The sequence below is a fragment of the Aspergillus novofumigatus genome (assembly GCF_002847465.1).
Source record: "Aspergillus novofumigatus IBT 16806 chromosome Unknown P174scaffold_11, whole genome shotgun sequence".
NCBI classification, from domain to species: domain Eukaryota; kingdom Fungi; phylum Ascomycota; class Eurotiomycetes; order Eurotiales; family Aspergillaceae; genus Aspergillus; species Aspergillus novofumigatus.
The window spans coordinates 253,642-269,184 of record NW_020194284.1 but is presented as its reverse complement, the minus strand read 5'-3'; the positions used below and the strand labels follow the sequence as shown (position 1 = coordinate 269,184).

The window sequence follows — 15,543 nt, the reverse complement described above, 5'->3', positions numbered from 1 at the left end:
AGCGACATGCTGTATTAATTCATCTATTAGAAACATGCCATATTGTTCTCTCAAGAGACTATAGACTGTGCTTGAGGTCTTATTTTGTTTATCCCTCACTATAACGTACTGTCTGCGCTTCTTCTTGTAGGACCCTGATCAGCTCCTTGGGTTATATATACCCGTGTGATTGTTGAGTCTAGGAAAGCCTTCGTCTTCTGCAGTTTCCGCCCTCCTGGATATCCTGGCATATCTGGAAAGATTTCGAAGAATGTCTTCGGAACAAAGATGCTCCCATCCTTCTATGTGTTACAACTCCTCTCCTCATGCTGCTGAAGTAGGCTATAAACAACCGAGTCTGAAGCAAAGGATTTCGGCCACGAGACCACCAGGATCCCCAGGCCCATATGGCCGTACTACTGGTCCGTCCATATTTCAAGCTCCGCTGGTCTTGCCTGGTGATGACCTGGCACTGGACCCCGGGTACCCACCGCAATCTTTTCGGGAGTGGTTGGTCGAGGAGGATCGCAACGAAGTCACTTCGGACAGAAAGACAGTTTATGTTGTTGCGCCACCTGAATATGACGAAGATGCCTATTTCGCACAGGCATGGACCTCTCCTGGAGTGGGTAAGACCCAGCATCAGCTAGTAGCGCCTAATCCAGAAGATATCGTCGGTTACCTGGCGGCATTTTACCATGGAGTGCCCGTTAAGCTTCTTCGAGTTTCGGCCTTTCGATTCGTTCCTTGGGATGATCAAAGATCCAAGACCTCAACCCGCTTCATTGGTTTAGCTGTTTCAGACGAGTGCATTGGCATTCGGACGCGTGCATGCCCCGACAAAGTTTACCCTCGTCAATTGAACCTCGATGATCTCCTAGAAGTTGCGATAAGCATACTTCCTAATGATGCGTATGCCTTGTGTCTTTTGGTGAACCATGATCTCTATGAGGACGCTGATGATACGTTCGTCTGCGGACGTGCATACGGTGGAAGTCGCGTCGCAGTGGTCTCCAGCGCCAGGTATTGTCCGACCCTGGACGAAGTTCAGTCAGTAGAGCGAGAGCATTCGTGGCCAGCATCACATTGTGACGACTACGTCCGAAAAACCAGCTCCTCCTACGTGGCGAGTACCAAGAGGCGGAAGACCGCCAGCGAATCGTCATCCTTGGCTACTGCGCCATTAACAGCCGCGTTATCTGCATTGTCTTCCCTCCCAAATATTGATTCATCACCACGGTTATTATCATCACTCTGGCTTTCTCGAATGTGTCGCACTGCAAGCCATGAACTAGGTCATTGTTTTGGTATTGATCATTGTGTATATTACGCATGCATCATGCAAGGAAGCGCGTCTCTGTCAGAAGACACGAGGCAGCCGCCCTACCTCTGCCCAGTTGATTGTGCAAAGCTTGTACATGCAACGGGAAGCACAGCGAGGGAACGATATCTCGCACTGCTGGAGTACTGCAATAAAGCGACGAATCGTAAAACGCATTTCTTCACTGCGTTTGCTGCTTGGTTGACTGCAGCTCTCCGTACAGTCACAAGATAACCTTTCTTCCCCGGGATTCAATAGGCCGGCATATCTCCCAACGGGGTTGTTGCTTAACATCACAAGCGTGGCGAACATCGATTCACATGTACCGGGATACCATGAACTCATACTCATGGGGGATTTTCCAGTTCAAGTTTGACTTGACTGGCCACAAGCGTCAAGTAGACGTGCTACCCATCATGTCTAACACTGATCCGCATTAGTGACCCAGAACCTGACATTTGATCCCATGAGCGATATGGTCATTCTTTCAGAATCCCTAACGGGCATAATTTATTGATGTATGGTATTCTGACGTACCCTGGCAGATCGCTGGGTTTTCGTGACAGCAGCGGCTGGACTGGTTCTGGATCTGGTCGCAAGTTGCTGTCCGCATAATTGATCTGATTGTCACTTGCGTTCTACATGGATGCGATCTTCATCCTCTGATTGCCAAGCATAGACCAACCTCAAACATAGTATCATTGCGGGATGGTCGAGATATTACCCGATTCGGAAATGGTTGCGAACGCTAAATTGGTGGACCCTGGTTAGGCTTCCCCAAATTGCTGGTCTTCGCCAGATGGACTAGTTCGAGTACTCCCCTCTTTCAATTTCAACAATCTGATTATGGGATTGCGAATACTTTTGGCCGGGGTTCTGCTGCCTCGCAGGGTATCCCAAGCAGTTCCCAGTTGATGCCTGGTTATTTGCCCCCTTGTACGCAAAGATATCATTCTCGAGGAGTGTAGTCCATCATATTTCAACTGTTGATCATCAAGGTATGCGAGGTACGTCCATACCTCAAGCGAGTGGTTCGTTGTGGAGAGTGACATGCTCTCATCAAGCCTCACATGCTGATCGTCCACAGCAACTCGCTACGGATTAGTCCCCAGATCGAGGGGCTTGATCTTCCATTCATATGTGGAATAGATTTTGTTGGGAACCAAGATCCACATATACTGACATTGTGGGATGTGATAGTCTCTTCACATGTCCTAGTATCTCCGGATTACCGACGACTGCAATCGAAGCCGACGAGCCTATTTAAAGAGCGGTCATCGCTCAGGATTCCTACGGATTTACAAAGCCCTCGAAACCATCGCAGCCATGGAAACCAAAGGCAACCCGAAAGACTCGATGAAGTCCACCTGGCGTACTGCCAGCAGGGATACCTGGAGCCTCGGACATTGGCTCATTCATATACTCAACGCCTACCCTTCAGAACTCGACAAAGAGGTACCGGTGCACTCTAAGAATGAACCGATCCCATTTATGCCGCAGTGGTCGCTGAACCTCTGGGTTATCTTCTACTCGTCCCTACCACTGGCGTTTCATGAGGCCTATGCATGGTACACAGGACGCAACTTGGGTCCTTTAGCCACCTTTAATCTGTATATGTTCGCCTTCAATGCGATCGTCATCTACCAGGTACACATACTCCGGCGACTCGGTCACATATACGGCTTCCTGGATGGCGACAAACATGAACGAGACGGCGTTCCCGACGTCGGGGTCGGCAAGGTTGTGGCTTCGGTGTACAAAACGACCGGTTCTCGCTTGGCGCTATCGGTGTACTTCTCCTATCAAACTAGTCAGCTTCCCTCACAGATGAACTGGTATTGGTTACCGGTTGAGGTTGGACTGTACGGGATCGTGCTCGACTTCTGGTTTTACTGGTACCATCGCCTCATGCACGACGTCAGCTTCCTCTGGAAGTATCACCGCACTCACCACCTCACCAAGCACCCCAATCCTTTGCTCACTGCGTACGCGGACCACGAGCAGGAATTCGGGGACATGGTCGGGGTGCCGATGATGACCTACTTCACTCTGCGGCTGCTGGGTCTGCCCATGGGCTTCTACGAGTGGTGGATCTGCCATGAGTATGTTGTTTTTGCAGAGGTGTTCGGACACAGCGGCCTACGCTTACACCTGACCGTCCCGTCCCCTCTCAGCTGGCTACTGCAGTGGCTCGATGCAGAGATTGTCATTGAGGATCATGACTTGCATCATCGGAAGGGGTGGCGGAAGAGTCACAACTACGGCAAGCAGACTCGTCTTTGGGATCGGATCTTTGGAACCTGTCATGAACGAATCGAGTCTGTGGCTGAAAATGTCGATTATGTGAATACTGCCAGGATGCCATTGTTCTGACCTGAATCAGGACTACGAGAGAGTCTGACTCAAGGCAAAAGCGAACAGACCTGTGGAGCCGAATTAGAAATTACCTGTTTATAATTACTGCTGTTCTGGCAGACGACCAGCATGACCTGGGCTTGATGAATATATGCCAATAATTTTTTTTTTCAACCAGATCGTCCTCGATATTGTCTTTTGTACGAAAAGATTGAGAAGGCTTCAGATCGTAAGATTATGTGGAGGCATTACTGATGTTCTCAGCAAATAGCTCATTATTATACAGCGCAACATTATTGCTAGAATGCACCTGCTATCAAATCAATACTCTGACAAATATCTGGACTCTTAGTCCCTTGCACAGACCCAACAGCCATCGCACCGTCTTGGATGTTGTACTACGATCTCTAATCAGTACTCCGTAGAGTGTCAGACTAGATTCAGGTGCGGAAACAATGTTGACAGCCAAACTGCGGGCAGGTAAGCGGATCCGTATTTGAACTCTGCACGTTTATATATTGCCATTGGCCAAAGAATGGGGATTTTGTTTTGTCCTGTCCCTTGTATCCACGCATTTGCCAGTGTCAGCGTCACTGTCAGCCTAGCGGCCGAGTGGCGTCAGCGCTCAACCTAATCTAGTATGAGTAGATACCATGGTACCCTAACATGCAGCACGATTGAATATATATATTCGTCTCACTATCGCGATGCTTGATATCCTTCTCTGTTACTCTCAATCAATTTTGAAATTCACAGCGTATCAACCATCATGTCCACCGGAGCCGAAACGCTAGAGCAATTCTTTCCCGCGACATCCCGGCCGCTGATATGCAATGCACCGATGGCGGGTGCGACAAACGCCAGAATGGCAGTAGCAGTGGCCAAGGCTGGTGGATTAGGTACGAGCTGAGCAGACAATACAGAGAAGACGACTCATCAATCGTCCAGGTCTCATTGGCGGCGGAGCCGACTTCACTGCGTCATCCCCAGAGCTGGCAAATCTCCGCCAACAATTGATCTACGCCAGGGAGCTCCTTCGGATCGTTGACTCCAATGCACCCCTACCGATTGGAATCGGCTGTCTCACAATGAAATCCGACACATGGAATGATAACTTTGTCCAGCTTGTCAATGAACATCGACCGGTAGCGGTCTGGCTGTTTGCGTGCACCCACCGGTCGCAGCACACGGAACTTATTCAGGCATTGCAGACTACCGCCAGAGACTGGGGACTGAAAGTGATTGTCCAGGTTGGCACGATGGAGAGTGCTAGAGAAGCCATCGATGATGGGGCCGATATTCTATCTGTTCAAGGATCCGATGCCGGTGGCCATCAATTCAAGCAGGGAGCTGGTTTGATGACCTTGCTTCCGGATGTAGCGGATATGGTAAGGAGCGAATATCCAGAGAGAAACATTCCATTGCTGGCAGCTGGAGGAATCATGGATGGCAGGGGAGCCGCAGCTGCCTTGATGTTAGGTGAGATGGAGGCGCATTCAACTTGATCACTGCGGAATCTGAGCTAATAGCACCACGTGTGTCCAGGCGCAAGTGGAATCGTCATGGGGACAAGGGTAATTTGTAACACGCTGGATTTAATCAATACTGACTGTTCTTAGTTTTTATGCACAACGGAATGCCCTGTCCCGGACCAGGTCAAGGCCACTTTGATTGCCACTCAAGATGGGGCTTCATCCACTTTGAAGTACAATCACGCTCATCCTTGGAAATGGATAGTCACGACGACTGACTGACAGCTGCTAGATCACGCGTACATGATGAGATTCAAGGCAGGGCTGAATTCTGGCCGAGCCAATATTCCGGGCGCGCGATTGTGTCCGATGTCCACCGGAAATGGGATGCTGAATTGAACAAGAACAAGGACCTGGATATGAACAGAGCGCCTCCGACTGTCGTTTGGGCGTAAGGTCTTCCCCGTCGTTTCGAAATTCAGTACAGCTCTGATAAGCTTTTATAGTGGTGCTGGAGTTGGACAGATTGGATCTGTCGTCGATGCAGGCACTTTGGTGACAAATACACAGGCTCAGGCCAGGCAGTTGATCCAAGCATTCAAAACTTGAATCAAGGCTCCATTTCGAGATATTTTAATTACAAGCGTTTCATATAGTGTTTCAATCTGCTATGCCAAGATGACTGCAGACAAATAACAGGGGTAGAAAGCACGGTCTGCAGTCTGCACGGTCTGCCGAAAATGGTCCGTTACAATGATGGGGCCGATAGCCCGCTGCTATATTTGGGCGAATGATTTTAACTGGCGCGATTTGCTGCCGTTTCCTTGAATCTACTGTCAGCTACTGATCCAGTGCTGGCTGGCATATGATATGATAGGATGCAGAGCTAAGCCTAGACGCTCAGCCTTGACGCTGATGTGAGCTCGGCCTTTTTTGGCCCCCATTTTTGTCGCCTGACGAATTCCGCGATTCCTTCTGAATATCGATACATTATCCAGCCAACTCCCAAGCTCTCGCGGACAATCCCAACTAGGGAGGGACAGCTATCAAATTTCATCCTTGGCCATGGCGCAAACCGATCCAAATCCCACGTCTGAAAGCGACTCGACTTTGCTGCGGCGCAAACCAAAGTCCACGCGCTCCCAAGGAATTACCTCTCACCGAGCTGGAATCGCATGGAGCTGGTTCCTGATCACCGTCCCCATTTCCGCGCTGACTGCTGTCTTCCTGGTACTGGTGTTTCATTACCGGCTCACCCATGGCGATCCCCCGTTTCCAAATCTGCGCTTACCCTCTGCGGAGGATGAGAAGAATGTGTTCTATGTTAATCTGAGCTCGAGCGTCATCCTCTTCAGTACGTCCTGGGCCAGCTCCGTGGCTCCTATGTTGTCTGGCTTTGTGCTCGTCCTTGCTTCGTTTCCCATCGCGCGCAGATTATCCCGTGACATCCAGCGCGGCCGTGCAGATCGCTTGCCCACACCGTATCAGCTGGCTTTGACTTTGAAGTTCATTGATGGCAGTCTTCTCGGTGCGATGTGGAATTGGATCTGCTATCTTCTTTCATGGAATAAGGGAGGTGAACGGCAGACGCCGCCTCTCAGAGCAGCGTCGGCGGTTGCTGTACTTGCAACCCTCTTAGGGTATGTTCATCTCCGCAGGTTTTTACTTGGAGGTTTCTGATTGATATCGGACACAGATTGCTTGTCACTGCTGCCGACACTTGGCTCCACTTTACAACGACCACCGTGCCCTTCACCCGAGTAGCCCCAATCACCGATCACCCGGATTACAGCTTTGGCCTATTGCCCCAGTGTCTCAAAGGTAACAACTCTGTGGCAGCACAGCGGGGCGCCGGCCCCGTTTGCAGCGTCTCGATAGCAGCCACAGGCTCCTTTCTGGCAAATGGCACAGCCTCCCTCCAAGTGATGAACAATGTCTCCGACCAGGCGACGGTATACACATACGTCGACACGCACAAGACGCCCTACACGTACCTGGGGGTCCCCGAAAGCGCATCCCTGCTCACCCGGGACTTCACAGCCAAGAGCTACGCTGCCCGCACGCAGTGCGAGCTGATCTCGACGAAATGTGCCTTGCAAAATGTAGCCTCGTCGGTGAAATTCAACTGCTCTGCTGAGTTTGCGGGGTTCATCAACTCGCCCACTCTGCAGGTAGCGTTCTTCGAGGACGAAAGCATGAGCAAAGATCTCAAGGGTAAAGTGGTGTCCAACTACGGCACCGGAAATCCGTATTACTTCGCCCTAGCGTCCGCGGTGAACCTGTCCGGAGGGAAGACGCCCAATTCAACTGAGTTTGTGAAAAGTCTCCATGGCGTCCCGACCTATGTCCTCGGCTGCAACACTACCATCTACGATATCGAGTACGACCGCCTGAACAACACCGTGACGCGTTTCCAGCCCACGGTTAGCAACACCTCCATCAGCAACATCTGGCAGACGAGCATTTCGCAGACACAGGACTGGTTCCCGGTTTTCCAGCAGGCTGTTGGCACAGCGATCTTCAGCGATACGGCGCAGGAGTTCGCGGAAAAGGTTGCCTTGGCTCTTAGCAAAGCGACCATCGCCCTGGGGCGGATGCACTAGGCGCACAGCCGGCGCTGGCCGCCCAGGAACGGGAGACGTTGCTGGTGGCACGCATCCCTGCGGCGCCGCTTGTCACCATGGTCGTGGTCTGTCTGCTGTATGTCGTGTGCGGCTTGGTTCTTACGGGGCTCGCGGCGTGGAGTGCCCGAGATGAAGTCCCGGATGTGCAGGCCCGGCTTTCTATCGCGGGTCTGGTTGCGGACCGATTCGAGGAACCTGGTTTGCGGGGCGATACCGACTCTGTTGAGAAGATGTTCGCCGAGTATGCGGGGAAAGAGAGCAAAAGGATAGCCATCGAGTCGGTGGATAGAGTTGGGGTTTACAGATATACAACCTGTCAGAAGCCAGAGGGTTCTGCATCTGAGTGGTGATAAGCATATTCAAAGGATGGTTTCATGGACTACTTCAAATAGAATATATTATTCCTAATTTCCATACTGTATAGTTCTCCTCTTTGATGAATTGGGGAGAAGTGTACTAGTAGACTTTACTAGGAGCGCACAAATGATTATAAATCCTGGTTCCTGTTTACCTAGAGCCCAAGGATGATGCTAACTTTACCAAAGATGACAAGGAACTACGTGCCTGCTAGATGCCTTTACTAGTGTCTCGTCCCTGCCTATAAGACAAACGCCCAACTCCGTCATCCTAGTGCGTGAGTGACCTTGCTAAGATAGCCTGAAATGCTGTACTGACATGAACCCAAAGTCAATGCATGAGCCCGTCAATCTGCTTGACTAATTCCTGAAAGCGGATTGGCTTGGACAGAAAGAGATCAATGCCGGAATTAAAGGCCTCCTGCCGCACCGGGGCGCTGCCCAATCCCGACAGCGCAATGACTGTGGTGGGCTTGGAGCACGAATGACCAGCACTGGTGCTTCCTTCGCGGTGCATCTTCTCGAACAGGCGGATTTCCCGCGTCGCCTCGAGACCGTCCATGACCGGCATGGAGATGTCTAATTGGTTAGTTGGAAGAACCGATAGACCTGGTAGTGAATAGGACCACCCACCCATGAGAACAACTGGGATGTACCCGACATTCGTCTTGTATACTTCCAGAGCCTCGAGCCCATTGGAAGCCGTATGGTAAGGAAACTGGGCCTTCTTCATAAAAGCGACCAACAGCTTCAGATTCACGTCATTGTCGTCCACCAAAAGGACGGAGGGAACTCTTTTGGTTGCCTCTATCGTTGATACTTCCATAGCCGAATCATCAACTTTAGTGGTAGTCACTGAAACTATGGCCTTCGCCGGCGTCAAGGAGAAGTCGACCCGCGACACATTCTCACTGTGCCGCCTAGGTTTGCTCGCTTGAGCCGCGGTGAGAAACGCAGTGTCAAGCCCGCCAGCCGTCATACAAGACGGCCGTTCCCTTTGGCGCTTGAGGCAAGCCAGAAGTGAATTGGCCATCTTGGACGGTCCACATGGCTGACTGATAAACTCGTAGATCGACGGCGACGGTCGCTGACTCGCAGAGGTTGATAGCTTTTGCACCATCTGAGGCGTTGAGCAAACGACGATCATCGGCGGGCTGCTCGAGTCACTCTCGGCCATTGTGACCTGCCGACAAATCTGATCCACTTCGTCCAGGTTTGCCTGTCGGACCAAATATAGGTCGTACACCTGCTGATCCGACACGTTCGACGAGACGATGCCGACTTCCATCCCGAAATGCTCCTTGTACATTCGAAGGAGGGACGAGCGCAAGAGAATCAGTGCCTCATCCTCTTGTTGGGAGGACGACGATCCAAATCCGATCAGCCCAATCGACTTGCCACGTACTCGGTCTTTTGCTTTGCGGATAATGCTGGTGTCGCGTTCGTTATCCGACACCTCTGCCTGAGGAGTGCGCGGTAGATCCATCGTGACCGTCACCTCAGTCCCGATACCCTTTGTGGAGGTTATGTCGACTTTCCCACCAAGTGATACCACAGTCTGATGGACAATGCTGAGGCCCAAGCCACTCCCCGGAGAGAGAGGGTCTTCCTGCGAGAACGGCTTGAATACATTGCTCTGTAAATATTGCTTGTCGATGCCTTGCCCGGTGTCTTTGACGGTCAAAGTTACACTGCCCATGCCCTCCCGTGTCCCATCTCCACGAGCCAATCGTTTCATCTTAGGGTTGGACGGTGTCGAGCTGCACCTCAACGTCACAGAGATGTAACCCGACTGTGTGTACTTGAGGGCGTTCCCGAAGAGGTTCATGAGGATCCGACGCCATGCACCGGCCTGTGTTTCAAAGAGCCATTGCACACCGGGCTCAACATCGTAAATGATGGTGAGTGCTTCATTAAAAGCGGAAAGCGGTCGCTCTGTAGCACCTTTCATAAGTAAATCTCCGGCGCTATCCCGGGCAGGAACCTGGGGAGCTGGTCGGGCAACGAGCCCCCCTTGGCGGAAAAGCAATGACCAGCAAAGACACTGTCCACAACTTCTTCCAGCACGGCATCCAGCTGAACATCTGAGATCAGATTGACAACCCCCAAGCCGGGCTTATCGTTGGAAGCGAATCGTGCAGGCAACCCCGGCCGCCGACGAAGGGCGTGCGCCGATTTGAACCGGGACGATCGGGATTTGCGAGCGAACTGGTTGATCTTCGCAAAGTCCAGCATATTGTTGATGATGTCCAGCAGCGACCGACCGCAGTGCTCGATGGTAGTGACCAGAGCAACCTGAGCGGGTGTCATCGTGGAATCGGTCAGTAATTCCGTACTGCCGAGAATGCCATGCAGGGGGCTGCGCAATTCATGAGAAATGCTTCCAACGAGAGTGGCGTGCGCCTTGTTCGCCAACTCGATATCCAGCCGATGGATCTCCGCCATGATGCTGTTGGAAAAGGCGTAGAGATAAGCCAACTCGCCAGTCAGACTGAAGACGCGCGGCGCAGCCGTCCACACAAAGAGCCCTGAAAACCAGCGATTTCGGCGTGAGTCCCAGAGAGGGAACATGGTCACACTGCGGGCAGCAGGGAACACTTTGATCAGGGTCTTGTTTTCTTCCTTGAGACTCAATCGCTCCCGTTTTCTCTGTTTCCAGTGTCGCTGAACCTTGGAGCCCTCGTTACGACGATAAACGATCTCTCGAGAGACGTAGCTTGCGGAGGCACTGTCGCTTCCCTCACTAGACGACACCCCACCGTTCTCATCAATATTGAAGACAGCACCGCGGGGATAATGGCGGAGGAGGGATCGAAGAAACGATTCTCGCATTGGCGCGGTCAATTTCTCGGAATCATCTTGCGCCGTGGAGTATCCCAACACTTCACACATGGCCGAATCGTCCGTCTCGGTTGACGAGTGTCCGGTAGTCGGATTGTCACTGTCACTGCTGGAATTGGCGTCACCTGTGCTGCTACTGCTCTCCATGTCCGACTGGCGACCGTCCGAGTTCCGGACCAAAGTCGCGTAAGAGTTGACACTCGCGTCGAAGAAAACAACGCCCTCCACCTCTAAAGAGTCGCGCAGAACACGAGCCGCGCGTGAAATGATCTCTCTGGTACCCGACGCCAGGGTGATCTCCGGTTGACGGTGGCGATTGGGCGTGGAGGAGACTCGAGGTCGCTTCTCAGACTCCTGTCCTTCATGAGATCCTATAAAGAGAAGTTTAGAGATGCTTCTGTTCAACGCCGTCAGCAGGATAGATGGCAGTACCTGATGGCGATGCAACGGCCTCCCCGTGATGGCTTCGTTCCTTGACGGGGGGCGACTGTCCGCACGTGTTTGGTGATGCCGTCGCGTCTGTGGGATGATGTTCTGCGGCTTCTCTGGCTCCTGTTCCTCATCCTCATCGTGAGTGTGTACTGGTCTTCGGAGACTGCTTGACGGGAACGTCGCTCCCTCGACAAAGCTTCCCAATCCTGCGATCATATTGGCCCCGCGGCGATTCTGTTCATGAGAGCGCATCATTTCCAGATGATTCATGACGGCGGCCGCGGTGTCCGTCATAAACCGAATCTCCAGCGGATCTAACCCTGCACGAGGCTGACCGTCACTCACTGCGAATGCGCCGATGGCAATGCCCCGACGGCTCATAAGAGGCACTCCAGCATAGAATCTCAGATGCGGGGCGTTCACCACATACTGTCGCTTGCTGCACCGGTCGTCCTTGGTCAAGTCGGGGATGACCAATGCGGAATATGCTCCATTCGGACCCTTTGGCCCGGCGTTGAGCTGATCCTCCTCGCAGCAATAGTGACAGATCCCATCTGGTTTGGGAATGACACTGCTGCCCAGCCACAGGCCATCACCGTCGACATGGACCCTGTCATCTTGGAGACTTAATGTGCGAGTTGATTCAGCGAGGATATATTGCGTATGACGATCGAAGAGGGAGATCATGCATCGTCGGGCATTCAATCGCAAAGCTCCGAGCTGCGCCAGCGCCGTCAAAGTGGTGTCTTGTGATGATTGTGGTAGCAGTTCCGCATCGATTTCGCTCCGAGGAGATGGTGGTGGCCGATGGAGGAGACCCGGACGCTGAGGCAGCTGGAAATATCTGGCACTGAATTAAATGACCTGGCTCTCTTGGGTAAGCGGATACGGTGGCACGTACTTGTAGAATTCACGCTCCTGTGCCATAGCGACCTCGGGGGAGGGGTTGCAGCCTGGTGTGCTATATTCCGAGAGCTCTAACATCTCATGGCTTGTTTCTTCATCTCTCTCACTAGCACATGGCTCAAGAATTCAAGGGAGGCTGCACAGGAATATGATTAATTCTTTTTTGGGGGGCCAGATCTCAACAGGTCGCCAGTGGAAAAGGAAAACCGAAATTTTTGGTGAGAGACGATTGATTGCTGGTCAGAGGACAGGACCACCGGGCCTGCTGGGGAATGCGAAATTGGGGAAACAACTTAGAAACATGGAAGAGACAGGCTGAGGCCTAAGGAACCAAGGCCACAACGTCATCATGGTACTTTGTCATTTAGACAGCGGGATGTGATTGGTTGGGTGTCGTTGCACTAGCCGGTATCGGGAAAGGCCAATGTGGTCCGGGACAACAGGGATCCCCTTCAAGGCCCCCGCTGTCTCCGATCCAGCCAGAAAACCGGCACAACTGAACTGCGAAGCCAACAAAGTAAGGAGAGATACAAACGATCCCCGGGTCTGAATATCAGCCAGACTCAGCCATACTCAGCCATAGTGGATGAATTCAATAATGGATGTACCCTTGAGGTGGGAGAATAATGCACTTTGTACAGCATTATTGGTGGGTGGGTCGCAGGCCCAGCGAGTGTGGCCCCTTGACCCCACCCTGTATGCTTCCATCGGCCGAAGGTGCCAAAAGTCACACAGCAGGAGACAACCCGAAACAACCGGGGCAGCAGCGTCAAAGGGACGAGGCCAAGAATGACAATGTGGATGTGGATTGTGTCCCTAATGTCAGTGTAGGAATGAGGGGTAGGAATTGTAGATTAGAACACTAGTCTGGAGGTAGACCGGTCAAAACACGTGACAGCTCATGCGGACGATATATTTTGAGACGAACAGGGAGCTGAACTGCTCAGGACTGCACTCAGCAGTGAAAGAGATGAATTTACTGAGAAGAGCACAAGATGTCTAAAATCGTTGTATTGTATGTGGTATGCCCTCTCAGTAACGGTAAGATGAATTAATCTCAGACAGGGTAAGTAGTCTGGAACAGGGTGATCATCACAGTCAGACCCTCGCTAGTGCAGTCGATCAAAAGATCCACATGTCACAGATATTCGATATTATCAATGCAGACCTGAATTTGCCAGTACATACTGCTATCTGTCGATATAATACATAATATTTGTTCGTTTTTATAGGCAGGATCCCTTTTCAAGCACCAAAGACAGACTGCTCGCAATCCTACCACCAGTTTTAACTCCATGTAAGCCCAATTATTCTTTTAGCTGCCTTCTCAAGGTCGGTGTCCGTGCTGATGTCCAACTCCGATGATGAGAGCTACAATCCACAGGTGAGCTTCGTTGCTCCTTGGGAAAAGCTATGTTGGCTTACCATTTTCATGGCCGCATCACAGTTAGTGCCTTGCAATCGGACTACTACAGGAACCCTGAACCCTCCTAGTGCGTGTGCTGCTTGGATAATGGACTCGGCGATCATGTCACAACGAACAATGCCTTGATTCATTAGCAGTGCTTTCCCTTATGCAGGAGTACACATACCTCCAAAGATGTTGACGAAAATCCCCCGAACTTGTTGATCCCGGCTCAAAATCTCAAAAGCCTTCAGCAGTGTCTCCGTGGTTGCTTTGCCTCCTATGTCGAGGAAGTTGGCACATTTTCCGCCATGTAGATTGATCAGATCGTTCGTTGCCATTGCCAGTCCGGCGCCATTGACGATATTTCCAATGTGGCCGTTGAGGTGGATATATACTAGACCATGCTTTTGAGCCTCGTATTCGTCTTCAAAGCCCGGCATGCGTTCTTCTTTACTGAAGATCTCAGGTTGACGGAACTGGGCGGCGTTATCAAAATCAAACTTGGCATCAAGACAGACAAAGCTTCCCTCAGGAGTCCGCACAAGCGGGTTCAATTCCAGAAGAATGGCATCCTTTTCCTCAAAAAGCTTGATCATCTGTCTGATTATCGATTCGATGGTCGGCATTTCTTCGTCTGTGAAGCACAACTGCTTCTGAATCCCGACCATGGTTTCGGCAGTGATGCCCCGGGAAAGGTTAAACCAGAACTTGTGCAGCTTGTCCTGGTTGGACTCGATGTTCACACCACCCTGATCAGAGATGAGGATAACCGGGCTGTATCGTTCGCGATCGAACGTCAGTGAAAGATAAAACTCTTGTTCGACGTCGACTGCTTTGTAGATATACAATTTCCTGACGAGCAGACCACTTGGTGGCGTCTGCTGTGTAGTCAGGTAATGACCAAGCATTCTGGACGCATTCTGGAACGCCTGTTCTGGTCTGTTTATTCTCTGTCAACTCCTGGGATCAAATGAGTTGGTTCCACTGCACTCACGTTGCTACGATTCGAATTCCTCCTTTGCCGTCACTGCTCATCTTTCCCTTGCCGCGTCCTCCAGCCAGAATTTGCGACTTCAGAACCGACGGCGCACCTGGTGAAGATCATCAGCATTGCTCAATAGTTCAACGAGGGCTTACCAATTGATGACACGACAGCCTCCGCATCCCCCGGGTTTGTGACCACATATCCGTGTGGTACTGGGATTGAATACTCATAATAGCAACACTGAGCATCAGATAATCGATGACATTGAATAACCTAATCTTACCTGCTCGAGAAGTTTGTGCGAGTGGTGTTCTAGGAGGCTCAGCTGCCGTACTTGCTGCTTGGAGACTGTGCCGCCCTATGTGTAACAGTCAAACTAGGATCCATGACTTGGGATTTCCGAATCCGCGCACATAATGAATAAGCTGAGAGACCCTGCGGCAAAACATTTCCAATAATCAAATTTCATATATCAGTAGTATGGGACATAAAGATCAGAATCTCAGAAACTGTGAAGACCAAAGCTATCCAATGAGATGAGCCTCCAGTACGGCTGTTTCTGAATCCGAGTACCATCCGGACCCTCTGAGACGTAGTCCAGAGGTACAGCCATAGCCGTAGGAATCAATCCCTAAAATAGTAAATTCCAATTCCAATTTACCAAAAAGGATTGTCGCAGAAAGTCAAGTTAGTGCCCGGTGACATAGCCAAAACAGTCACATGGGGGTGCGTTCTTATAGCCACAGACGCAGTCTATTTTCATTCTTTTGGTTGGACAAAAGTCAGTCTGGCACAGTCATCTGTTGCAGTCAATCGGTCGTGGAGATGTCGATAAAGTGTGGCAATAGTACAACCATCCCTCGT

The 15,543-nt window shown here is 51.3% G+C and overlaps 6 protein-coding genes across 6 annotated transcripts; 4 read left to right on the top strand and 2 right to left on the bottom strand.

The window, feature by feature from the left end:
• Positions 1 to 250: 250 nt before the first annotated feature.
• On the top strand, positions 251 to 1,206 carry P174DRAFT_425484 (uncharacterized protein; the record flags this gene model as incomplete). Its single annotated transcript, XM_024825289.1, has 2 exons — positions 251 to 1,033; positions 1,093 to 1,206. 2 exons carry the CDS (start codon positions 251 to 253, stop codon positions 1,204 to 1,206), a joined length of 897 nt encoding a protein of 298 aa, XP_024677522.1.
• A 1,134-nt stretch (positions 1,207 to 2,340) lies between these two features.
• On the top strand, positions 2,341 to 3,809 carry P174DRAFT_446045 (sterol desaturase family protein). The gene has a single exon (XM_024828481.1). The coding sequence runs from the start codon at positions 2,792 to 2,794 to the stop codon at positions 3,671 to 3,673; it is 882 nt and encodes a 293-aa protein (XP_024677521.1). The 5' UTR covers positions 2,341 to 2,791; the 3' UTR covers positions 3,674 to 3,809.
• Positions 3,810 to 4,347: 538 nt separating this feature from the next.
• Positions 4,348 to 5,736, top strand: P174DRAFT_397254 (nitronate monooxygenase; the record flags this gene model as incomplete). Its single annotated transcript, XM_024823784.1, has 6 exons — positions 4,348 to 4,554; positions 4,604 to 5,134; positions 5,201 to 5,229; positions 5,275 to 5,360; positions 5,420 to 5,578; positions 5,634 to 5,736. Exons 1-6 carry the CDS (start codon positions 4,425 to 4,427, stop codon positions 5,734 to 5,736), a joined length of 1,038 nt encoding a protein of 345 aa, XP_024677520.1. The 5' UTR covers positions 4,348 to 4,424.
• Positions 5,737 to 6,133: 397 nt separating this feature from the next.
• P174DRAFT_446041 (uncharacterized protein) lies at positions 6,134 to 8,132 on the top strand. The gene is made up of 3 exons (XM_024828480.1): positions 6,134 to 6,767; positions 6,824 to 7,679; positions 7,739 to 8,132. Exons 1-3 carry the CDS (start codon positions 6,193 to 6,195, stop codon positions 8,099 to 8,101), a joined length of 1,794 nt encoding a protein of 597 aa, XP_024677519.1. The 5' UTR covers positions 6,134 to 6,192; the 3' UTR covers positions 8,102 to 8,132.
• Positions 8,133 to 8,235: 103 nt separating this feature from the next.
• On the bottom strand, positions 8,236 to 12,717 carry P174DRAFT_446040 (putative sensor histidine kinase/response regulator). Its single transcript, XM_024828479.1, has 4 exons — positions 12,282 to 12,717; positions 11,446 to 12,224; positions 10,141 to 11,319; positions 8,236 to 10,120 (listed from the first exon to the last, which is right to left on the bottom strand). The coding sequence occupies exons 1-4, from the start codon at positions 12,362 to 12,364 to the stop codon at positions 8,439 to 8,441; spliced, it is 3,723 nt and encodes a 1,240-aa protein (XP_024677518.1). The 5' UTR covers positions 12,365 to 12,717; the 3' UTR covers positions 8,236 to 8,438.
• Positions 12,718 to 13,453: 736 nt separating this feature from the next.
• On the bottom strand, positions 13,454 to 15,292 carry P174DRAFT_507785 (succinate--CoA ligase subunit beta; the record flags this gene model as incomplete). Its single annotated transcript, XM_024831407.1, has 7 exons — positions 13,454 to 13,657; positions 13,712 to 13,833; positions 13,879 to 14,633; positions 14,689 to 14,785; positions 14,832 to 14,891; positions 14,963 to 15,037; positions 15,253 to 15,292. The coding sequence occupies 7 exons, from the start codon at positions 15,290 to 15,292 to the stop codon at positions 13,574 to 13,576; spliced, it is 1,233 nt and encodes a 410-aa protein (XP_024677517.1). The 3' UTR covers positions 13,454 to 13,573.
• Between the last annotated feature and the right edge of the window lie 251 nt (positions 15,293 to 15,543).